At 37.7% G+C, this 25569-nt stretch overlaps 4 protein-coding genes across 5 annotated transcripts in view; 1 reads left to right on the top strand and 3 right to left on the bottom strand.

The window, feature by feature from the left end:
• Positions 1-1810: 1810 nt before the first annotated feature.
• Positions 1811-12018, bottom strand: LOC131774494 (negative elongation factor D). The gene is made up of 16 exons (XM_059090530.2): positions 11831-12018; positions 11608-11720; positions 10701-10810; positions 10212-10321; positions 9907-10014; positions 9178-9330; positions 8949-9079; positions 7901-8021; positions 7343-7409; positions 6568-6680; positions 6058-6197; positions 5855-5969; positions 5644-5736; positions 2656-2796; positions 2350-2479; positions 1811-2156 (listed from the first exon to the last, which is right to left on the bottom strand). The coding sequence occupies exons 1-16, from the start codon at positions 11870-11872 to the stop codon at positions 2134-2136; spliced, it is 1710 nt and encodes a 569-aa protein (XP_058946513.2). The 5' UTR covers positions 11873-12018; the 3' UTR covers positions 1811-2133.
• Positions 12019-12093: 75 nt separating this feature from the next.
• On the top strand, positions 12094-16471 carry LOC131774495 (PRELI domain containing protein 3B). Its single transcript, XM_059090531.2, has 4 exons — positions 12094-12279; positions 14296-14619; positions 14853-14955; positions 15075-16471. The coding sequence occupies exons 1-4, from the start codon at positions 12248-12250 to the stop codon at positions 15294-15296; spliced, it is 681 nt and encodes a 226-aa protein (XP_058946514.1). The 5' UTR covers positions 12094-12247; the 3' UTR covers positions 15297-16471.
• The window catches only part of LOC131774497 (mediator of RNA polymerase II transcription subunit 10-like), a 31760-nt gene continuing 22581 nt past the window's right edge, over positions 16391-25569 (bottom strand). The window contains exons 1-4 of one of the 2 annotated variants that reach the window (XM_059090532.2): positions 20298-20458; positions 19920-20003; positions 17267-17369; positions 16391-16567 (exon numbers count right to left, since the gene is read on the bottom strand). In XM_059090532.2, coding sequence (XP_058946515.1) covers positions 16472-16567; positions 17267-17369; positions 19920-20003; positions 20298-20434 — 420 coding nt within the window. In that variant the 5' untranslated portion in view covers positions 20435-20458 and the 3' untranslated portion in view covers positions 16391-16471. Of the gene's footprint in view, positions 16568-17266; positions 17370-19919; positions 20004-20297; positions 20459-25569 lie in introns of those variants that run through there. The other variant, XM_059090533.2, reaches the window with a different exon arrangement.
• Positions 21728-24821, bottom strand: LOC131774493 (protein NLRC3-like). Its single transcript, XM_066163984.1, has one exon. The coding sequence runs from the start codon at positions 24641-24643 to the stop codon at positions 22556-22558; it is 2088 nt and encodes a 695-aa protein (XP_066020081.1). The 5' UTR covers positions 24644-24821; the 3' UTR covers positions 21728-22555.

The following is a 25569-nucleotide window of genomic DNA, read 5'->3' as shown; positions in this document are numbered from 1 at the left end:
AATAGTTTACAACCTAACATCAGCAGGCGAGTTCTCAATTCTATTCTCCATGCATCAAATTCCTAAAATACCGAGATGGAGAATTTGTTTAACAAGCAAGAGCTTCTTTAGTAGTTGATCATTTCCTTTTTTCTCCTTACCTTAATGTGTGATTCAGGGGGGATGTTGTAAGGAGAAGTTAGATGCTAGTCACTCTTGGGGGTTAAAGAATTAAAATACTTAAGATGCAACTTTGTTACTATATCATTTTGATATTTCTTTATTTCATTACCAACTACGAGATTTGGACCATTACTGGTAAAGTATGGATCCAGTAGCCGGTTTGTGAATGAAGGCACCACTGGGAAAAGATGCGATTTAGAGCTAAAATAGTGATATTCATGAATGATTCACACTGCTGAGAGCCAATGAAATTATATGTTTTATTGCAGTACTAGTGTTCCATTCCCTTTGGCCGGGAAATATATTCGATTTAGCGCAAAAAATAGTGCGATTTGCGCTGCTACGAGCCAGTAACATTGAAAACACCATCAGTTATTTCAAAATGGCTATAATGATAATCCAGTGGAGATAATATGAATTTCTGTATATAATAGAGTGTGTGGATAACCATTCCAACTGTGTAAACTGGACAAGTTACTGCAGTTATCACTCTTGGGTCCAGGCTAACTGTAAGAAAGCATGTAAGCTCTGCTGAAGGTATGTTGTCTAGTTGTATCCATGTGAATGATAAGCAGACATTTCCTATCGATCTTAGTTTTTTGGTAAAGACTTAAAGCGCATATCGTATATCGTATATCGAGATATGTTTATGTTGTATACAGTAGACAGCCTAGTACTGGATTCCGTACGCTATGAGGTTAGAATCGATCAATCAAAAGCACACGTGTAACATTTCATACTTCAAAAATCTAAAATGTTAAAATTGAAAAGAAACTCTTAACTTTGCATCTGATAAAAAAACTTTCAATACCCTTTCCCTTTGATTTATTTACAGATTTGTTGTCACAAAAAGTAACGCGTTCACCTCGCACAGGACTGCATGTTACCAAGAATGACAGAATATTAACGAAATAAATAAAGTAGTACTTGCCCATGGAAATGTAATTCGTTTCAGTAATTGTTTCCACCACGGAAAAGTTAAACCCGTTCGTACCCAATCACTATTTCTGCTTATGTTGAGAGGGAGTTGGAGTCTGTCGCATTGAAGGTCGCGGGTGTTCACGGGAATCGACTTCAATCTCCTGTCCTCAAAACACAACGAGCGCTTGGTAAGCTTATTTTGAAAAGCAACGGACTGCCATGCGGAAGGCCCCGTCTCGTGCAACCTCTCTGTACTGGTCAGCAGGAGACGCAATTCTCGCAAAGAGTAGGGAACGTAGCTCCCGGTGTTGTGGTGTGACCTTGTTATTGATCGTTTATCTGAAAGATCCCCCAAAAAGATTTTCCATATAGAAATAGGTGGGGTAAATTAAGGAAGAAGTAAATAAGAGACTGTGGGAGACGAGTCAACTTTAACTCATGTAGACTGTGGACTATCAAGCTAAAAAAAAAAATACAAATGGTACCTCGTACCTGTTTAGAGACTTTGTGGAAAAGAAAATTTAACAGGGTGAATACAATGTAATCAAACTTAATTAGTCAAAGCGATTTTTGTGATCGCTTGCGTGACAAGAGATCACTGTGTAACATGTCACACCAACTTCTCTTCCTTCCTAAAAACGCTGGCCATCCAACGTTTGGTCGTAGTTCCTTGTAGATGTATTTTTCTGGTTCAGCCGGCTTCCACGCTAAAACAATTCAAAGACTACAATGATGAACTTTTGTCTAAATAAAAGTTTTATTTTTTGTCTATACGTGCTATTTCATAATTTTTTCTCGAAATCACTAATCAAGGATAGGGAGACATCCATTTGTTTTGCACTGATGTTTTTTATCATTATTATTTACAAATTTAACGTCTTCTATTTGGTTTTAAATACACAAAAGATAGCATAGCTTTCTCTAACTCTCTCTGGTCAGCTTAGTTAAGTGTAAACCTATGCGCATTTTAGTGTAATCCGGTTGAAGTGGACAGAGCTGGTCCAACGTCTCTTATCCGCACGACAATATCGACACCAATGAACCGGAGACTTAAGCCTGCTGAGCACAGTGACCTATGAAAGAAGGTGAAAAATTATAACATAAAACCACAGCTAGACATGCTTCTGTCAGTGTTCCTTAAAACGCGGCTAAAAACCTTGGTTTACGTTTAATCGGAGACTTGATCACTTGAGCTAGAATGCTCTAATCCAGCGATAAGTTAAGGCTGCTTCTATGTGAGTAAAAAAATTGATAACAACGTCTCACCTAAAAATAACGACACGTCATCAGAGTGATCAGCACTGCGCAGCCTCCCTGTGATCTCCTCATTACGGACGATGGGAAGGAAAAGCTGGACGAACTCGGTCGAGTATGGAGGAGCAATCATTTCTAGAACCTGGTGAGAGAAAAAAAAATATTGCAACGAGTTTTGGGCAATCTTCTCAATACAAACAAATAAATAAATAAAGGCCTTTTAAAGAACAGACCTGTTGTTATAACTCCAACTCAACTCACCCATATTTGGTAAGCATTTCATGCCTTAGCGATTTAGTTCAGTGTACCTTTATTTACCTCAGTCACGAAATGTCTTATGAGAGAGTTATCCGTGTTCTGCTTTTCCAAACAGCTGTTAATGTAGCTTATCACGGGTATAACATATCCTCGGCTCAAGAGATGAATCATTCGATCCAGGACTGTTTTCTTGAACTCAAGCTTAAACAACGAACAACAAAAGAAAAATGTAATTATCGAAAAAAGAAAATCATCATATTTATTTCTCCACTAGCAAGGAACACTACTGAGCAATGAGGAACGTGTGCGTTACTTTAAGCAAGTTTGCGTAAGTCCTGGTCAACTTACATTTAGCGGCTAAAGTATTTAGAATACAAAGACTCAGCTTTTTCATGCCCCATTCTTCGCTATGGCCCTCCCTCGATCTGACCTGGTTAGTGCGAAGCAATCGTTGAGCGGAGTTAACTCAAATTGACTATAATTAATTGCCTCAATAAAGAGAAAGCACTCGTTTATGCGCGCGCGATGCAGCTTCGCAAACACCACGTGCAACTGCACTTTCTCCGAAGAGCGCGCGGGAATTTACTAACTGACGTCACAATCAAAAACCTTCAGTTTTCAAAGCCCATGGATCGGTCCAGCGGAAGAAAAAACGTTTCAGATCTTGCAGTGGCAATTACGTTTTTAGCTCCTTTTCTCGTTTATGCTTTCATTGAATATCTCATTTGTTGTTTGTGGAATCTCGTCCTTCGTTCTTTACACGGACTGTGCTGCCTGTTGCTTCACGGATTGCAAAAACATTTTGAAGGCGAGGAGTGGACTAAGCAGGAATTGGCAGAAAATTATCTTCCAGATAAAGCACAATTAATATGTCAGCTACCTCAAGAAACAAACTCCTCGTGTCAGCAAAACAAGCGGAGAAGTGAAGGAGAAATTAGTAGGTTAGAAGAGAGTACAGATTGCTTTGACGGCAAAGATTTTTATTCGCTTGTAAAAAGTATAGATTACGTTGTAGACAAAGAATTTTACAGGTCTGAAGAGAGTACGGACTATCCTGGTTACTTCAAGAAAACAAGTGAATGCCAGGGAACACTGCCAGTTGAAGGCCGAGGAAAAAACAAAGACAAACAGAGCGTAGAGAAGGTGGTACAAGAGAACGAGATATCATGCATGCAAAGGCCTGGGTTGGCGAGAAAACAGAGGATAACAAAGTACAACATCTACGACACAAAACCGGACGACGATATACTACACCAAAGTTCTACTGCAAGTTATCGTATTAATTGTTCGAACAACGAAACTGAATCAGACGTTCATGACAGCCATGCAATAATATCAAAAGCAAATTCAAACGACCAAAGATTTCCTTGCACAAGAAAAGAAAACGAACAGGAATCGGGAAAACGGAAAATCTTTGACGACAATTTTCTTAATGAAAGCAAAACTGGCACGAACCGTGAAGTGCTATCTGAAAAAATGACAGAAACGAAATATGAAGCCTCTAACAGGGGCAAGGGAAATGCAGAGGCATCAATACGATTGAACAATCCAAGACATGGTAAATCAAATAAACCTGAGGAAAAGTCGCATTTGACTGCGGTGATAGCAACAGCAGACAACGAAACACAGATGCCTCGGATGACAATGCATGCAGTGAATCAATCTAACTCAAAAGGGCTATTCGAGGAAGGGAAAAAAGACCACGAACTAGGAGCTTCAGAAGAAGGAGTAACTGAGAGAGACTTTTTGACTTCCTCCCTGATCACATCTCCACTTCTCAGTCAGCAAGAAAATGAAACATTCGCGCTTCCTTCAAATGTCGATGGGTCCTGTCCAAATCCAAACTTTGTGGGTATAAACCCAACGAGGGAGACGCCGAAAAAGTGCAAAGCACCATACATGTTTGAAACTAAAACCAAAGACCAGAACAGTGTGACTGCTACAAATTCCCGCCGGCCAAACCAAAGAAAAGAGCAAGTAAAACGTTCGAGGATTCCTTTCCCTCGAGTGTCTCAGAAGCTGGCTTTGAAATGCAGAAAGGCAACATGGTGGTGACGTCTCTCACGATGAGAATTCGAATATAGTGGATGCACAAAATATTAAATATCATAAATTTATATTGAAGTGAACAGATATGTTAGTTTTTGGATAACATTGGTAAGGTCAAAGTTTACATAGGGCGACTGTAAAATGGCCATGCACATCGGTGTGGTGGGGGCTGTTTAAGCCTTATGGCTATTGTGCTAGAATCTGGTGCAGAAGTTCTTTATTTGAGTCCAAACCGGGTTATTTTGTTATTTTTTCCTTGGGTAACACATATTTCTCTAACAGTCTCTCTCTACCCAGAAGTATAAACAGGATTCGCACCCTTTTTCAGAAACAAGTTTTAAGGACTTTTCCAGGAAGCAGATTAATTTTTCCAAGACTCCAAATTTCACCTCACAGCCTTTCATTCCCAAGATTTCAAAATAAGTTCTCCCTACGTTCTACATATATTTCCTATAAAGTAAATTCTGAAATCTTTATTGCTCGAGTTAGCCACATTTCCAGGACTTTCCAGAACCTGCAGTCTTTTTTCAAGACCTTCCAGTCCTGGAAAATGTCAAAATAAAAATGACCGGACTTCCAGTCCTGGAAAATGTCAAAATAAAAATGACCGGATTTTCCAGGTTTTCCAGGACACGTGGAAACCCTGTATAAATGAGTGCTAGTGGCACAGCAGATTTGGACCTCCAGCGGATTTGGACCCCAGCGGATTTGGACCCCACTGTTCTGTTCTCTTTTGGGGTCCAAACTGAACCACAATGGTCCAAATCCGCTAAGACACCAGCGCACCATCAAAGGAACCCTAGGAAATGCCTCAGGGGAAGGGGAGGGGGCGAGAGGGGAACTCCAATCATGAATGAGGAGTAATAATCCATATACTAGTTGCTTCATGCTTCGGTAACCAGGATAAGCTCTGGAAGTGCAGTTACCTTGGCATGTGTGCAGATGTACATGTATCTTCATGATTTGGCAAAAAGATAACTTCGATTGAATGATTCCTACCTCTACTAAAGTGTCCAGTGGCGTTGGAGACTCAAACAAACGGATCAGTACATTGAGAACCAAGCGATGTTGAAGAGCATGACAGGAGCTGATCTACGAGACGTGAAAAGAGGATTGAAATTAAGGAGGAAAGTGAACGGGGGCTGGGAAGTAGTCACGTGGTAATGTAAGAGGTTTATCTTGGTTTCGCAGCTACCTGATTATCTCATACCTCATCTAATAAAGCCAGGTGGACTGGTGTTGAGTCTGTGAGCAACTTGAAGAATGATGGATCACATACGGTGCAGTCAACCCACTTTAACAAACCCATAGCAACTACAGGAAACCTACAGAAGCAAGAAAACACTGCATGAGGATGATTTGTTTTTAAAGTGTAACTTACTCTCAGAAATCTGGAAATAGTTGGGCTCTTACCTGATACATTGGAACAGGACACCCACTTCTGCGAGCAGCTGCGAGCCTTTCTTTGTCTCCTGTACACACAGAGAGTGAATTTTATCCAGGGCCTGAGAAGTTGTTTTGAGCTCATCTCTATTAAGCATTGTTCGCTCACTCTACAAATCAAAAGAAAAAGAAACAAACAAACAAATGTAACAAATTATCGTTATGTGATGAGGTAGCTGTAACCTCAATGGAATGATATGACTGACAAAGTTAGTGACCAAAATCTTTCCCATTTCAGGCTAAAGAAGCAGGTTTGCAAGAAATTAGATTCAAGGAGATTTACTCTGCTTATTCAAAGTGTAACCAAGTTATCTGTCTGAAAATGCAGTGAAAGAAAATACCATTCACCAATGGTGTTTGCTCTTAGATTGCCTCAGGAGGAGGTCAAACAGCATAGCAAAACAAAATCAATTTTATCTTGGATTAGTTTCAACACAATGCTTTAAAAATTCCCTGAAAAATAGTGAAATATGGAAATACCTCAACCCAGGTTTCATGGACAGATGCAGCATATGCCAACAGGTAAACATATTTAAACTTGTGTTCTGGATTCAAGTGCTGTCCAGGTTTGAACAATGCTTCCAAAAGAAGTTCTAGAAAAAAAGGAATATTGTATGAAATCAAATTTATATCAAGCAGCTGCACTGGTATGTGATAACTAGATTGTCACTGAAAAGGATAATTGTTTGTGACAACTTGAAGGGAAGTTTTCATCATCAAAGTCAAGTGAAGCTTTTTAGGACAACGAAATGTTCTGATTTGTGTAAAACCAATAAGTCACTTTTGTTGCGCTGCTCAGCTGCGACTGTGGGTTGTCATTAGAAGCTGATAGATGGCAAAAAACCCACCAGCTGTCAGTCCACTTGGCGCCAGCTTCTTTGCAAATTGCATGCATTTTGGGCCAAGTATGTCTAAGCTGTAGCCCTTGATAGCACTACACTCACTTGCAAGATAGTACAGTTACCACTGTTTCTTCCAGCCTCACACCCTTCACCACCATACCACATAAAGACTGATATAAATTCCAGCATTAAAATGATTTCCAATAAGTGGTATATTTTCTGACCATGATCAATTAAACCATAAGTGCTGTTGGAACTGGTGACCTTTAGCCATCCTTGTACAAAACTGATCAAACTAACATTTCCCATTACCCCTCTGTCCACTGCAAATGTCTTAGAATTACTTTCTTGGAATTGCATATACTTAACATCTTGGAAGGAAAACATGATAAAGAAAATGAATTTTTCCTCACCTAAAAACTGTGGAATTCTGATGAGTGCACAGGGAGGAGCCTGAGAACTACTATATAACTTGTATAGCTGTGTCAAGGTAAAAGAGACAAGAGGATACATAAAACATATGAATAAGTGAATGAATAAACAAATTAATTTACAGACAAAGAAAACTTTCCACACAGCTCTGTGTTAAATAACTACAGCTCCACGTTAAATTACTACATTCAAATCACCTAAAATTAAGTGAAAAACAATTAAAGTATGCATGATCAAATTTAAGAAACCCAAATTAATAATCATAATAACAATTATAAAAATAATGATAAATAAGGACTGATAGAACAATAAACAAATTTATTAAAACATGATATTGCTAAAAAATAAATAGTACTTGACCCACAGTGTACAAAGTGAGAAAACTCTCAAAGATGATAAAAATTCCCAAATGGTAAAAATTTTTGTTAAAAAAAATAAAACTAGGCCTTGATGATAAAACACACACTAATACAGGTATTCAAATCATACCTATTATCATTGCCCTTTATCATATACTCTGCTATTTTCTGTCAGCTTACCACAGTGATATCTCCAGGATTAAGAGAATTTTTTCCTAACATGGAAGAGAGGGCAGAATTTGCTCTGGGAAAAGCTGCAGCACCATTTAATGATAGAGTGATCTCTGTGACTTCATGTCCACTGTAAAAAGATTAAAAAGTGCTTTTAGTACAGCACCAAAAACAGGACTAAATTAATTCAAATTGTAAACTGTAAGTGGTAAATTAAAAGAGAGGTAGATACATCAAGTCTGCAGCCAAGTGGCCCATGCAGTTGGAACTTATCCTGGTTTCCTTAGTGCGAAGCAACTAGGAGTATTATTACTACTTTCCCCTGCCCCAGGAATGAGATACCAGTCCCTCACAAGGTCACCCCCAGCATTTCATCTGGCTCCCTCATAATTTGCTGGTATCCATTTATACTCCTGGGCCGGGTTGTTCAAAGCTGGGTTAAGATAATCCAGGGTTAGTGTGAAATCTGATTTCAGGTCTAAAAGCTGTAAAAGGAAATTCAGTCGAATTCTTTTAGTCTAGAGTATGACTATTTGACACTTTAAATAAAACACTGAAAATTATCCCAAAAAGGCTTTTGAGTAAAGGAATAAGGAAACCCAGATTAAAATTTAACCCTGGGTTAGCACTAATCGGCCTTCGAACAACTGGGCCCTGGAGTCCAGCACTCTAACCATTAAGCCACTGTATCTCCCACACAAAAGAGAGGTACCAGCAAACATCAACCCTTTACAACCTAAGATCAGTATCTATATTCTCCAAACTGTTTTCTATACACTTCCTATCGCGCTGACAAAGAGATTTTGTTTAACAACCAAGAGCTCCTGTACTTATTGATCATTTCCATTATTCTCATGACCTTGAATGTTTGATTCAGGGCTGATAATGTAAGGAGAAAATAGATGCTAGTCACCCTTAGGGGTTAAAGGGTTAACTCAAAACCTGTTCCAGCTTCTCAGTTGGTGGAGATGAGATAAAAAGTGTTGATATGTTTTCAGTCACTCATCCTATATCAACCACACTGCGCCTAACACTGAGCCTTAATGATTAAAATCACCTTTGAACTGCCCGATTTTGAAGCTCTTGACCTAGTCTTTGAAGTTTTGATCCTCCTTCTGTGTTTTGTGCGATGTGATTTAACAAGCACTGTGCATACAGGTAGGTGTGCTGTCCATAACATACCATCCTCTGGAAAGTAATCCATACAAAATTTATAACTACAGAGCATCATGTATTGAAGGCTATGATGTTTCACAAAACCAGTCAGAAATTATATTTCAACATACAGAAAATTCTGGCAGGTTGTTTTCCATTGTCATTTCTCCTTCTTCCAGAAAAGAACAAGCTGAAGTCTTGAGCACTCGGGAAAACACCTCAATTTGATGGCAGGCTGTAGAGACACTTCTAATCTCACCCTGATATCCTGCATCAGAAATCAGCTGCAAAAAGACATGATATTGGCAGTGAGTGAATTTAGGAGAATTTTCATTTGTGCAGAAATGTTTTCAAAATGACTGAACACAGAGTTATTAATATAACAAACAGTAGATAACAACCTCCAGAGTAATCTGAGAGGTTTTGTTTTAACCCTTTGATATATTTCTAGGAGAAAATCGTTTTTTCTAAAAATGTTCATTTTGTACTGTGGCTTTAAATGGACTAATCATACTTTTAATCAAAATCGAAATTATTATTTATCTTGACTGAAAGTAAATTTCACCAATTTTTTCTATTACCATACACATCATCTAAAGGAGGCCAATTTATTAATATCAATTGAGATTGGTCTTTTTTTAATAATTTGTTTCTTCCATCATTGACATACTCAGTGTCGTTAATTTTACCTATAAAAAATAATACTTTACAGTTCCAAAAATCAACAATATACTCTACCTTACACTGCAATACAAAGATAGGTGAGATAAAGAGCACTAATTGTTTATAGTTCAGCACAGAAAAAATTTAGTACAAAAACTTTTAAACTGAGTTTGATGAAAATGAAAAAGTTATCAAACCTTGATAGTAAAATTGAGCATCAGGCAGTCAGGATAGTGCTCTGCCAGCTTATAAAACATTGAACGCCATGTCTGGTGAACAATCATGTCTTCTAGCCAGGAAGGTGTCTGCCAACAGAACAAGAGAAAATTCAATATAATGGAACATCATCCAATCAGTGGACATCCACTAGGTGAATTCTACGACCTGAATTCCATTTTCACCAGTAACATAACCAAGTGGTAAATGTGATGGACTAAGAGGTTTGGATTTTTCTGCTATGAAGAGCATCAAACAGGTATTCTACAGCTAGCTTTTTCCTTACCTCTCCCTCTGCAGAAAAAATTGAGTCAGCCTTTTTTGGATCAAAGTGTTTGATAATTAGGGTTTCCAGATGATTTTCAACCATTTGTTCAACATCTGTCACTTTAGCTCCTGTGAAAATAACAGTTAAAGTTAGCGATCCTATTTTTTTTATCAAACCCATGGGAAATGAAATGTTCTCTGGCTTAGTAAATATTAATGACATGTGTGATGATGCCAACACAACCTCAATATGTAAACTTTAAAATTCTTTGTAAAATGCCATTAATAATAGTATGCCTGTTTGAACAGCATGTTTCACTTGGACCTCAAGTGGTTCTCAAACTCTAGAAAGTTTATCAGTTTAGTTTCACATGGTATTAATACAAAATCAGAGAATATTTGGAAATCATTGTTAAGCAGTAATGTATACTTCACTTTTATGTGATTATGGTCAAAGACAAATCATGATCTCACAATACAACATTGTAGTATCATACAATTACCTTACCTGTTACAATCAACCAGTTAGCTATGAGATTTGTACTCTGAGCAATTCCAGTATAATTTTCAGATAACATCTTTGCCATTTCTTCATGGATCCCTCCTGCCTGGTAATATCTACAATATAATATTTACATTTATTTTTGAAGTTACAAGTTACACATTAAGAACACAATAGAGAACAATAGAGATGGACAACATACCAGGATCTGGACATCTGAAACATGACTTGATCATAAGGCCCACTGCCTTAATCAACAAAGAAGTTACTGTAGACCTTGTCAAGACAAGACAATTAACTAGTACAGTGCCTGTCTTCCCATTGAGTATAACCAGGGAAACATAGTAACATATCAATGTAGTTTTATCATTGGGCCCACTGCCTTTATCACCAAAAATATAAGGGTTAACCTTGTTAAGAAAAGACACTCAACTAGCATAGTGCCTGTCTTCCCATATAGTATAAACAGAGAAATATATCAACATTCTGGGGTGTTACCTGTGATAGACAAATCTTGTCCAAAAAGGAAAATAATGGGGATAAATTTTGGCAGTAATATACCACTTGTAATGTTATCATAACATTTAGTCTAGCTTTTTAGTGCTGCAATTTATCAGAGTTATGTAACTCATGTTTTCTAATATTCAAGGCTGGTCTAGGCTCCCAGCTTGTTTTCCCACTGTAAATGGAGAGCGGGCAGTAGAGGAATTAAAATTGTAAGAAACAATAGTATACCGCAACAACTTCCCTAACAACCGCAACTGCTGTTTGTCTCTCATCAACTCTTTTCCTCATTTACACTGAGCTCTGAATAAGCTACCAATTTTCGAACGTAGCTGTGTTGCTTAAAAAATTCGTTTGTTTTGAACCTTGTCTTAACGAAATAACCAATCTAAGCCTCGTAGATGCTGACCTCCTGATATTGTTGAAAATTTCCGGTTCCATGATAAAGTCTTTTGTAGCAAAGTTTTGCATACATTCTTGTATAACAACTTCATTGTCCCTTTTTTCATCGGACGGACTCAGCTAAACAATAAAAAAAGGAAAATGTACGTTTAATAAGTAAGCCAGTTTACCAAGTCGTGAAGTAGGACATATTAAATGAGGCCTTCGGAAAAGAGAAACTCTCAACCTACAGCTGCTTCATCCCATCCAACATCTTCTCCATAGTCATCCATAATTTATAACGGGAAAAAATGAAACTTAGTCAAAGGAAAGAACGAAAATTTGACCCTAGGGCAGTGTGAAGAACGGTACACGGTTTGAAGGCCGCCATCTTGAATCTAAGACAGCGGATATCTGCTGTAGCTTTATGACGCTCATGTAAGTTTAACATGTCCCACGATGCACTTCGGTTTTCCAAAATTTTCCTGTCATCTTGTTGCGTCATCCGCATATCCTAATTGCATAATCTTCTTTGACCAATCAAATCGTACAGTTGCGTAAGATCGGACTTTGTTCACTGCACATGACGTGAAGTCAGTGGTAAACTTTAGACTTGTTGTATGTTATTTCAGCGGTGAGACACTCTCTATAACATTTGATCTTGAGCTATGAAATTTTGGTCTTCAGAACATATTTTCAAGTGAGTTATAAACCATTTTGTTCCTTTTTCATCAACTTTAAGCTAAAAAATGTGTGTCGATTTCTGAAGTCCCCATACATTCACGTGCTATAAATTGAAACTCACGTGTGATGTCGGAAACGTACTCCACATCATGTCCATTTTGTAATCAAACAACTGAGGCCTTTTTGCTTTAAACTTAAAGTAGAAATTCTTATTCCTTGATTTATGGTTTAGTGGGTTTGAAACTTTTCTTTCGTTTGAAAATTCAACCATGCATGTACAAACAAGTGCCCTCTTAAATGTTTATAGTAACGTAAAACTTGACTTGATTGCAATCGTGCTAAGTTTACCGTGAAACATCACTTTCTCTCCTCCATAGGCCAGACATCGTTGCTCAAGGCTTAGGTGTTCAATTTTTTTTCTCCGCTGAGTTGGCATGAGAAAGTAAATAACGCTGCAGCCAACACTTCAGTCCCTCCCCATTACGTAACCATCGACATGTGAAGTTGTTCTGTGTATTGGGAACCCTTTAGTGAAAAAACTGGGGAAGTAGATTTTATGATATGTTTGAGTTCGACTTTGTCTTAGTCAATGTTCATAATACTGGACGTTTTAAGTATGGAGACAGCCTCTGAACTTGTGAAACTATATCATTCATCACAATGATTGTAGTTAGGGTCTAGTTCAGACGCCGTTCTTCAGCTGAGCGGAATCAAATTCAACAAATTAAGTTCATGTGAAGTATGATGAGACGGTTATCACTTATCTTCTTCTGGCTGCAAAATAGGCTAAGATGGTTTGCATTCTTCTTCTTCCTTTCACACTGTTTTCCAGCATTTTGAGTAGAAGAAAGTCTCTTGCTTGCAGATTGCTTCTGAAATCCATGGTGTCTGCCATGTTTTTAATTGTATGCTAAACCAATGACAGAATATTAATTGTCTTTGATTAATTAATTTTGGCCAAATAAAGTTGAGTGTCTGAACTAGTTCAGCATTTTACTCAATTCAGCCAGGATTACCTAAATTAGGTCAGCCTATCGAGGAATTTGATTTGGTGCAGCTGAAGTACAGTGTCTGAACTAGGCTTAACATGGTTTGTTTGGTTGTTCATTAATTCTTAAGCCTTAGCTCCGATATCGGACATTTTCAGTCAACATTTTGTTTGTTGCACTCCACTTGGTGTGGCTGAACCATCACTTAAAGACAAGACTGAGAGGTAGCTTCATGCACTAGTCAAACTTTCTCTTCCCATGTTATACAACAGTTTGACTGCTTGGTAGGGGTGAGACATATGCTAGAATTACAATAAAAGTGTGTCAGAAGGTTGCGTTTCTACTTTGTTTGCAATTAATCAGACTGACTAGGGTTATCCTTAGTGGCTATTTTGTTACTTCCTCATTACTAGCAATGTTATATAACCAACAAGCTTCCCAGGGATGACTGTAATAATTAATTTAATAATTCCTAGCTAAGAATGTTCATCTAAATATTCTCATTTAGATCAACACAGGTGTCTCTGAAGCAATACTTAATCACTAAACAATGCTTAATGCTAGAATTGAATTGTTGTTTTTTTTCCTGCATTCTGTTGGGAAATCTGTTTCATCAAAACCTCTCATGCGTAAGGAATTCTCTGGAAATCATAAATGTTTTATCTTATTAAAATGTGTTCAAAAATTAACTTAATTTCATGATATGAGATCCAAAGATTCTAAACCAGCTTCAAACGAAAGTTCCAAGTAGATGCTTAGATTGTCACTGATTTAAGATGTGAAATTGCTTTCCTTGTGAAGGTAAACTAAACCAAGAGCTAAAGAGAAGAGAAATTTCATTTGAAATAGCACCCATGGAAAGGTTTAGTTCTAAAAAGTACACATAATCACAGTCAATGATTTGCAACAGAGTGACTTTGACATACAAGTTAACCTCAGTACTTAGGTGTCAGACTCTCTTAGAGGCTTTGGTAAAAAAATTAATTATTTGCATCTTCAGCATTCTCATGGTAGTAACTAATGTTATTATTTTTTTCTCAAAGTCACTGCTGGGATCGTGTCACTCAAGCAGTATGGAGAAAGTATCCTAATGATCTCAATCCTAATGTGAAAACTATGGATGTTCTGGAGAGACATGTTGATGAACAAGGACAATTACACACTACTAGACTTGTAGGCACTGAGGGATTTTTACCTTCATGGGTTTGTAACATGATTGGAGTTGATAACCTCTGTTATGCCTATGAACACTCTGTTGTTGATCCAGTTAAAAAGACAATGACAATGACTAGTAGGAATGTAACACTGTCAGGCTGGGCGGATGTAGATGAGACAGTAACTTATACTCAAGACCAAGAAGTTAACAAGTGAGTCAAAGAGGAATGTATTTTTTCGCCTTGAAGTAATCTTTATAATATCCTCTTGGGTTCCTTTGAAGAATTTCAGTTTCCCTTCAGCATTTATCATCATCATTCTTATCATTGAGGGTCATCCTAGAGGATAAGCCTATTTTCAAGGAAGAGCTATTAATGAATAGTACTGCTTAATTCAATCAGTGAAAGGTTTGGTTTAATTTATTCTATTAATTTTAATTTTCTAGAACCAGACTTACACAAGATGCTGTAATCAAGGTTTTTGGAGTTAGTTTCAAAGACTACTGTGAAAGTCTTATCAAAAATACAATGGCCAGTAATGCATCAAAGGTATGGATAACAAATCAAAAGTAAATATTCCTTAAATATATTTGTAATGATTGTTAAAAAAAATAAAATTTACTGGTATGTTTTAATGTGTGATACAAGAATTTAATTTTTTTCTTCAGGGAAGAGAAGCTATGGAGATGGTTATAACAAAAATTAACAAAGAGGTTCAAGACTTGGCTGCTAACATTGAACAAGCTACAAGTAGGCTCAATGCAGAGTTTGAGCAAGCAACAAGCAGATTAAACTCAGAACTTGAACAAGCAAAACAAGGACTTGAACAAGCTACCATATTTCCACAGGCCTTTTGTGAGTGTTCCTCGTCATCTACTACTTCTAGCTGATTAAAGTGTGTCACTAAGATTTGAATTATTGATGGTGGTCAGCTCCATTCATGGGAAAAAATGTGGAGTGAAGTATCAGGCCAAGACTATTCAAAGGAGGAAACAGAAATGTAAGGAATACAGTATGCTGCTTGGAGGGTGTCATACAGATGAAAATAGCCCTCTGTGGCATGTACATCGAAGGCCTCTTTGAAGGAGACTCAAACAACAGAATCTTATTCTGCCATAAGTTGAAAATAATTAAGTGAAGTTATAAATATTGACCATGCTTCAAACTGTGTTAGTGTTCTGTGATATCAGAGCAACACTGCTTAAATTTATTTAATACAGGTATTTCATTAACCGGATAATTTGGTTACATTAACCAAGTTGATAATGTATTGAATCTGTCTGGTCTGGAACTTCTTTTTCTTGCTCTTTATGGATTCCTGTACTAATTGTATGTAATGAATGGAGAGCCTAAACCGCTTTTCTATGGGTATTATCTGGACTTCTTTCTCTTCTTAAGGGTACTTCTTCCTCATTTTGAAGAAAATAATTGTCACTCTACAACTCTGAGTGGTTCCCTCAGCCAGCTGACATTATGAACAAAAACCCTGTCAAGACATCTCTTTAATGTTAATTCATCTTGCATAGATTAGAATGGTACTTTATGAGGCTAGCAACTATAGTGTCTGTCTTTTAGCATTTTTGATGGATGCATTATTTTGTTTCTAAATGTCTTCAAAACACCATGATGCATTACATCACCCCCCTGGCAAAGAATGTTGTTAAGTAATAAAGGAAATGTGCTTGTTGTTGTAGGATACATACAGAGCAGCTTTTCTATCAACAGTAACAATGAAGTTGTCTGAAATAGTTATCATGATAAAATTTATATTGAAATCTCTAGTTGGGAATAAAAATTTTTAATTGAAGAAGCTGCACAATAACTGCATCAAGGAATGTGACAGGAATCACATGTGGGTGTAAACCTTTTAATTGTGACAGGCATGACTTGTGGTCAAAAAAACTTTAAAAGACCTTTCTTTGCCGATGGGCTCCAAACTAGTAAACAGCCTTGACAAGCATATAGGCCATAGAGACAGAGGAGGTTTAGCTGCCAACCAGGATTTTATTTACATAATTATTTACAAACTGGTTACATTCTAATAAAATAGAATCTCAATCCAGAATCATGTCTTCATCTGCCGCTCTTTGATGTTCTGGTATTCATCAATTTCCTTGGGAAAATGCTTTGAAAGTTCGTCAACAAGAAGTGACTTGAAGTTCTGTTTAAATGGGGAAAAAGTCATCATCATTTACTCCAATAGTGGTACACAACAAAACAAGCATATGGTTTCAGTAAATGCTTACAATGCAGTGCATGGTAGTTTTGTTGAAAACAAGCATTGACAGTGAGTGAAACTCAGAGGTAATCTTCCCATGATGCTTTCAAAGACTATGTATTAAATTTATTAAATGAACCTCAACATTTGACTAAATTAAAAACTCTGAAACTTCTTTAAATTCCAAACAAAGCAGTGACAAATTTACGCAAACAGAAGCTAAAAAACAACTTAAACTCCATGAAAACAAACTAAAAATACATGAAAAATGTCAAGGTTAAATTCCTTTGATGTGATTGGCCAATTTGTGAAATCATGAATGCCATGCATGAATACAAGAGGAAGAGAAAAATTGTAACTCAAATTTAGAAAAATGGAAGAGGTTTTCTGCAATGCTTCTAACCTTTCTCGTGTTAAGTCAGGTGAACTGCATTTTCCTCACATATCTTTCAGAATTTCAAAGAATTTCACCTCAGTTCAGAATATTCCGGCAAAGTAGCCTTCCCTGTAGTCCTCCTTTCCTCTGAAGCTCATTTATAGTGTTTTTACATGGTGCCAATTTGTTTTTGCTACAAAAGTTTCCCAACCATTATTAACTTGCTGTTGATAACCCACAAAGATTATCAGGAAAGGAAAACTCACCTTGTAAGCATCTATTTTGCCATTCACTTGCTGATTTTTTTCTAGTGCTTTCTCAAGACAGTCTTTAGTATACAGCTGAGGATTTCTTCCCTGATCTATGTACCTATTATCAGAAAATATAGCACCACGGTTTACTAAGTTTGAATCAAAGGTATAATGAGCTCCAGTATCTAAAAAAAAAATGAATTGCTGGTTTATCAGCCTATGAACGGAGCACTGGGCTCCAAACATACTGTACTTCCACTGATAAGTGCCCAACCCTATATGCTATAACATCAAACTCCCCCTTCTAGAATAAGTATCCCCCCTCCTCCTTAGTCACTATCTTATATGTAGATAGTGGGAGTATGAGGAAAACAGTTCTATTGCCACTTAATCTGACTTTTTTTCTGTTTCAATTACAGCAAAATCAGCAAAGGAGAATACTTTCTCTTTCAATTATTTTTATCTCCTAATGCTTACAGAGTTCCTTTATGTGCGTTATCTGTCCTTTAATTTTTTTTTCCTATTACCCTGTTCAGTTAATACCATAAATTAACCAGGAACAGCTAGACTATTTCCTTGTCCTCCAGGACCAGTAATTTATAAGATAATAGATTTATTGGGATGGTTTTGTAGAAAACAGTTGATGACGCAGTGCTTTTGATAAGATTTGAAACAGGTGGCTACCTCAGTAAAGCATTTGTTGAGAATACTTTGAAAAGTGATTTCCCTTCCATAAGCCATTAATTCTATTCCACATAGACTGGCTTCAAACAGAGTTTTTGGTGTTAAACTTTGGCAAATGATCATAAATATTTGTCTCTTTGTAACAATTGTTTGACCGATTGTTTTATTTCTAATCAAAATCTTTCATTTGCTGACATGGAAACCTGCTGCAGGGGTTTCACACAAAAGTCCTCTGCAGAGACATATGGTTACTGGTGACCAAAATTTGAGTCAGTATGTTCTTGGAAACCCAATTCTCTTCTTTTGCTGAAAATGTGGTATATGATAAGACAATATCAATCAATTTTTATCAAAACTTGTTTATAAAGGCAAAAGTCAACTGAATGAACTTGAAAAGCTCTTGAGGTGTTTACTTGAAAGCTTCCAAAAAGTCACAGAAGGAGCCAAAATGAGGGTAACCATCCAACATCATATAATTCTAAACAGACTAAACACTTGAAAAAGGCAGTCTACAAAAACAATACAAGATAACGTATTGTGTCTGTCAAATTTCTGTGTACACATTTTCTCAAATTTTGATGTTGTGATCTAAACCTTTCTTCACCTGGCCAAGCCAGATTCTATTGTCTTCCATTTGTACATCACTTTTCGACTCACAGTTTCTTTAACTATTTGCATTCTAATGCCATGATCTTTGTTAACAGAGTCTTCTTCTGCTTTAATTTGAAATGCCCCCTCTGTGTCTTCTGCCTTGAAATACAGAATGCATATTTTGTGATTGAGTGAAATTAAAGATATACAGCAATGAACTCCATAGGTTTTATTTATTGGAAAAACCCTTGGAGTATTCTCATTTGCAGAAGTGTTTCATCACTAATGCATCAGCCACTAATGTTCACATAAGATAATTGAATGAAATCATTCAGCCAATGAATTCTAACTGTTCCAACAGCTCATGTTTAACACAAGATCATAAACAATTGAGCTTCAGCATGCTTTATGAAAAATCACAAAAAGTCACTTAACCATGTTCCCACTAACCAATAATTTTAAGACCATGGTCTTCTTTGCTTTTTACAGCAAGCTTATTTTGATAAAAAGGTCAGACACTAAACATTCAATGGGTGTCTTTGTAATGCCTCGGTTAAGCATTTTTTAATGGAAACTTAACATCTTTGAAAAAAGTTCCAAATGTGAATTACCTGTGCCTCTGCTGTTGTTTTATTTGTCAAAAAATATTTGGGGATTTTAGTTCAACGCAAAATTGTTTGAGAATTTTTTTTAGGTAACTGACAATGTGTACATCTAAGTTTATGAAAAACGTGAACGAGCAGAAAAAAAAATTGCCAGTGAAAGAATGAATCTAAAAATCAAAGACCACAGAAATTGGAAAATAGATTAGATCAATGCTCCAAAAAATACCAAATTGCCTCTTACTTTCTACGTTACTGATTTTTTAAAATTTTGTTCTGTAAATTTGACTTAGATGTGGCCAAGTATACCCAGTGATTTACAACAGAATATCCCCAGAACTCTGGCGAGCGCCGGGGTCTTATTGAAAGCTCTGTGATGAATGATAGCTCGATCTGAACACCACCATATCGACTTTACATCTACGTGGACAATTTTGTAGTTTTTCGAGGCCAAAATAAAGTTTCATTTCATTGAAAGGAAAATTTTAACAAGCGCTCCCTTGATTAAGCGTCCTCCTTCCAATAAGCACCCCTCTTTTGAGCCGAAATTTTGACTAGCGCCTGGGCACTTACTTCAGGAAATACGGTTTAATACAATTTTTTTAACAGTTATGTTACACTTTGCAACCTGAAAACGCAGTGAAAATGTTTCTATGCATTCTTTTGTAATGCTGCGGATAAAAATAGTATAATGTTCGTGGCATACTTGACTTTTAATGATTGCTTGGTCTCGGTTATAATGACCAGTTGTAATGATAAGTTTACATGGAAATCAACAGCAATGCACTCACTCAAATACTTCCAGCGGAACCTCTACATCTTGAACGTGTGCTTTACATTTCTCTATTTCCCTCATGTTGTCTATCATCGAGTTTCTGAAACAAAACAAAAAACAGTTTAAACTAGTAAGACGTGGATAGGCCACTGGAATTGAAGAAGGCATCTGTGTCTAATTATAAATTCCGATCTGCTGTTTGGCAAGATGACTCATGATAAATTAGCACTCCTTAAGGCGACTGACGAAATCCCAATGTTAACATTTACAGAAGGAGACGAACATTCATATTTCAGCATATATTTTATCCAAGTTTTCGCTTTCATTTCAAGCGATCACGGTTTTGTATCCATCCCGAAATTATACATAGAACGCTCGAAGATAGGTCGCTTACATTTTCTGATTAAGAACACCTTGACTTCCAGGTTGAAAATCACTGACAATGATTCCTATTTGACGTGTTGTTTCTACAAACTGTTCAATTGTTTGCTCTAGCAACTCGAACCTTTCTGGAACCTTATCATCCGCCATGATCACTCTCTCCCTCTCTCTGGCAGCCCTCGTTGCATTGTGGGAAGAATAGAGGCCCTCGATTCCAAATTTTTTCGAGGATTTATCGGTAGTTTCTGATGTTTTATTCTTTCTCTTAGCCTCACTGTCATTACCTTTCTGCTTAGTGAATGAATTGTTTTGAAAGAAGAAATTTATTTTTGATGAATTTTAAGAGTTAAAGGGTAAATAGTTTTTTGAGGAAATGATGAACTGAACCTTAATACATAATTTCCAGTTTCAAAGTACACACATGGTTATTCTGTAACAAACATTGTGATGAAATTAAAGAAAAGATTGGTTTTTCAGACAGAGTTTGTACAGGTGGATTTCATCTGTATCTCTGATAATTTTCTTTCCTTTAATTTTTTTTTTTTTTACTTTTTACACCAAGGTTAACTGATTCTGTAAATCTTGCTTGAAAAAAAAAAAGGTTATTTCGTGTCCTACTCCATTAATTTTGACCAAAATTCTACATAAGTGGCCAGGAACTTATTCAAGATATAAAAATGTGACATTTATTTCATGTTGTTGACATTTTACACTAACTAAAATACTGCATTTCCTGGAATAAATGCTTGTAAACTTATTCAAAATACTGGTCTCAAGGAGGGGCACTTATTGGAGGGAAAGGCCCCCCCCCCCTCGTTTATTGGAGGGGGGTTGCTTATTAAGAAAATTACTGATTCTACTTCAGTTAAAGCAAGTTATACATTAAGTGGCAATAGAAACAGGTTTCCTTTGTATCCCTGCTACTTTGGTGAGTGAGGGAGGAGGGGGCACATTTGCTTGATATTACGGCCTATTAAGGGGGTGGGAACTTATTTGGGGTAGGATTATGGATGCTTATTCAAGGGAATAAGATATTTACTGTTGGTTTGGGATACAAATTAGAATCTACATTATGCATACATTATGCCGCAAACAGGTAATCAGAATACACAAACTTTGCAAGCAAAAGTGGTTATCTTGATCTATCTCCAAATTCTCATTACTAATTTGCAACAGGTAAAGAGGAGAGTTAACAGTCATATATTGGGACTCTGTGGGTTAAGAGTAAGTGATAAGTGTTTCTATAGAGGAATGGAGGCATGTCTCTCTTGTAAATTTATTTTGTTCCAGTCTGATATTTAGAAGGTTACACCTCCCCCCTCTGCTTCCCCACCCCTCTCCACAGCTTTCAAGTTAGGTCTAACCAAAGGAATAGATATATGACAACTCAAGTTTTAATTGGCTTAAAAAATTTATTCGTTGATAACTTTGGGAGTTCTGACTCTATTTACAAGAACTTGTAAGCTAAAGCCTTAACTGTCTGAGTCTAGTACTTCATCAGATTTCGTAGTCCAACTAATATTAACATTTCATCAAATCAGATGAGAAACAGGCCCTAAATGTGTACAGAAATAGTCAATATTTACGACAACGGCGAAAACCGCAAAAAATGTTTTTATTATATGAGATAAATCTTACACCACAAACCTATTAAAAAAGGCTCTTTTTCAAGCACGACAAGTCAATTTACAATTTGGTTACGATTTCACTATTAGAAAGTATGAAACTACTTGAACCGGATCGCTTCCACGCAAAAAAAATTAAAACAAATAAAACAAATGTATTGTACCCAGCAATATGCATTGTATTAACTTATTTGATCCGCTTATAATCTCCGAACAAGCTTCAGTACACGCAGCAGAAAACTTATTCCTTACGACAGACAAAAGCGATAAGAACATACATGAGCATGCAGTGAATTTAGGATCGAAACTAACCAATCATAAAATGACAAAGTTTCCTGAGAGGTCTGAGGTATTTTTGTTTTCTCTGCAGGAAGCCTTGTGTTTTTACTTCAATGTTATTGGTTCGTTACTAAAAAAAGTTTGACATCTTCTGTTTTCAATAAACATCTTCATTGGTTCATTTTTCATTTCAATCCGGTTCAAATAATCTCGCTGCCTCAAGCGCATCCAACACTCACTTTGCTGTCAGTCACGTCTCTAATTTATTGGGTTGTAATTGTCATTGAGCTGGTTACCTCAAAGTTATTTTGAATAGTAAGTTGTTCTAATCATTTTTTTTTCAGTTTTTTCTTGGAATTTCTGAGACCTAAAGAATTAGCTCACACTTAGACTGACTCTTGCTTAATAAATTATGTACATGTCGTCTACCTGCTTTTGTGATGTTTTTATTGTGTGAGAGGTTTAATGTGCGTAGCTGACAGTTGTTGTTGTTGATGGCTTCAGCCAAGTGCTGTGCTCCAATGTCTGAGATGTTATTTGCTGTGAGGTTTAACGTGCGTAGCTGACAGTTGTTGTTGTTGATGGCTTCAGCCAAGTGCTGTGCTCCAATGTCTGAGATGTTATTTTCTTCAAGGTTTAACATGCGTAGCTGACAGTTGCTATCGTTTATGGCTTCAGCCAAGTGCTGTGCTCCAATGTGAGAGATGTCATTGAATGCGAGGTTTAATGTGTGTAGCTGACAGTTGTTGTTGTTGTTGATGGCTTCAGCCAAGTGCTGTGCTCCAATGTCTGAGATGTTATTGAATGAGAGGTTTAACATGCGTAGCTGACAGTTGTTGTTGTTGTTGATGGCTTCAGCCAAGTGCTGTGCTCCAATGTGTGAGATGTCATTGAATGCGAGGTTTAATGTGCGTAGCTGACAGTTGTTGTTGTTGATGGCTTCAGCCAAGTGCTGTGCTCCAATGTCTGAGATGTCATTGAATGCGAGGTTTAATGTGCATAGCTGACAGTTGTTGTTGTTGATGGCTTCAGCCAAGTGCTGTGCTCCAATGTATGAGATGTTATTTATTGAGAGGTCTAACGTGCATAGCTGACAGTTTTTGTTGATGGCTTCAGCCAAGTGCTGTGCTCCAATGTCTGAGATGTTATTTCTTGAGAGGTTTAATGTAAGTAGCTGACAGTTGTTGTTGTTGATGGCATCAGCCAAGTGCTGTGCTCCAATGTCTGCGATATTATTTCTGTAGAGGTTAAATGTGTGTAGCTGACAGTTGTTGTTGTCGTTGATGGCTTCAGCCAAGTGCTGTGCTCCAAGGTGTGAGATGTTATTTAGTGAGAGGTTTAACGTACGTAGCTGACAGTTGTTGTTGATGGCTTTAGCCAAGTGCTGGGCTCCAATGTCTGAGATGTTATTTTCTGAGAGGTCTAACGTGCGTAGCTGACAGCTGTTGTTGTTGAAGGCTTCAGTTAAATACTTTGCTGTTTCATCTTTCAATTGATTGTGTTTGAGGTTTAACCAGCTCAGTTGAGATTCCTTACATTTTAACAATTTACAAATCTCAAAACAACCTAATGGACCTATGTTATTGTGACTCAAATCTAAATGTGAAATTTGTTGAACATTCTTAATTACATTTACTAACGAAGAGCAATCAACAGCTGTGAGGTGACCACGAATAAAATTTACAAAATTAAAGTTAATTTGTTGAAGTTTTCTCTGAACTATCGACTCCATCTTATCACTTTCGTTACTACATTTAAAAAACGTCACCGCTAAATCCCGTTCGTCTTCAGTCGGCCAGCAGGTCACCATTTTGTCTTCATTCTCTGTCCACTCTTCGTTGTAGTCGGCGCTTTCTTTCATTTCAGTTTTCACAGGAAGAAGGTCAGTGATGATTTCGCTCGGTAGGTGAACTTTATCCTCCATTAGTCCCGCCAGAAACTGAAAAACCAGCTGCCATTTACCATTCTTGATGTTCTCGGAAACAAAGTTCCTCAATTCTGTTTCACTCGTGTTGTTTGCCAAGTGCCTCGCAGCGAAAAACTCTTGCATTGTCAGATGAATGAAACAGAATTGTCGTTCATGTTTGAGCGCGCTGGTTTTACGATCGGGTAAGCGGTGAAAAAGCGCGTTGTCTTCCATTCCGCGCACTTCGTTTCCTTCAAGGATCAGTTTTCCTTCTTTGATTCCTTCAAACGCCACTCTTCCTAGTTTCTCGAATTTCTCCTCCACATCTAAGGACAATTCATCAGATTCAAAGTGTTCACGAGTGAAATCAGTATCGCGGAATTCTTTAGTGTGTCTGAAATAAAACACTTTCACTGCAATATTGTATATCTCGGTTAATTTGGAGGGGAGGGTAACACCCGCGGAACTTTCGAACTGCAATATTTGGAACAGACTTGAGCACACGATGAAGCTGTTCATTGGGATATAACAGAGCGAAAGTAAGTTCATGTTGCTGTTGATGTGTCGCCAAAGTGTTTCGCCTGCTTGCTTGTCGTCTCCCGTAAATTTGTAGACATATTCTTCAATTTGCTCGGTTGAAAACCCCAAAATCTCGCAGATTTTGTCGAATGGAAGGCGTCTGATGCTCGGCAAAGCCGTAGGTCTCGTTGTGGTCACAATTGAGGCATCTTTGGGCTCATGGCTCGTGTACGACGACCTGACTGACGTCATCAGAGTAACAGTTAGCACAGGGGAATAGAGGAACAGTAGGCACAGAGGAACAAAGGAACAGAGGAACAGTGGGCACAGAGGAACAGTGGGAACAGAGGAACTGTGGGCACAGAGGAACAGTGGGCACAGAGGAAGAGAGGAACAGAGGAACAGAGGAACATTGGGCACAGAGGAACAGAGGAACATTGGGCACAAAGGAACAGTGAGAACAGAGGAACAGTGGGCACAGAGGAACAGTGGGCACAGAGGAACAGAGGCACAGAGGAACAGTAAGCACAGAGGAACAGAGGAACAGTGGGCACAGAGGAACAGTGGGAATAGAGGAACAGTGGGCACAGAGGAACAGTGGGCACAGAGGAACAGTAGGCACAGAGGCACAGAGGAACAGTAGGCACAGAGGCACAGAGGAACAGTAGGCACAGAGGAACAGTGGGCACTGAGGAACAGTGGGCACTGAGGAACAGTGGGCACAGAGGAACAGAGGAACAGAGGAACAGTAGGCACAGAAGAACAGAGGAACAGTGGGCACAGAGGAACAGTGGGCACAGAGGAACAGTGGGCACAGAGGAACAGTAGGCACAGAGGCACAGAGGAACAGTAGGCACAGAGGACCAGTGGGCACAGAGGAACAGAGGAACAGTGGGCAAAGAGGAACAGTGGGCACAGAGGAACAGTGGGCACAGAGGAACAGTGGGAACAGAGGA

Source organism: Pocillopora verrucosa, chromosome 3 (genome assembly GCF_036669915.1).
Source record: "Pocillopora verrucosa isolate sample1 chromosome 3, ASM3666991v2, whole genome shotgun sequence".
In the NCBI taxonomy this organism is placed as follows: Eukaryota; Metazoa; Cnidaria; class Anthozoa; order Scleractinia; family Pocilloporidae; genus Pocillopora; species Pocillopora verrucosa.
The sequence above is the reverse complement of the archived record's forward strand: the minus strand, read 5'-3'. Positions and strand labels throughout refer to the sequence as shown.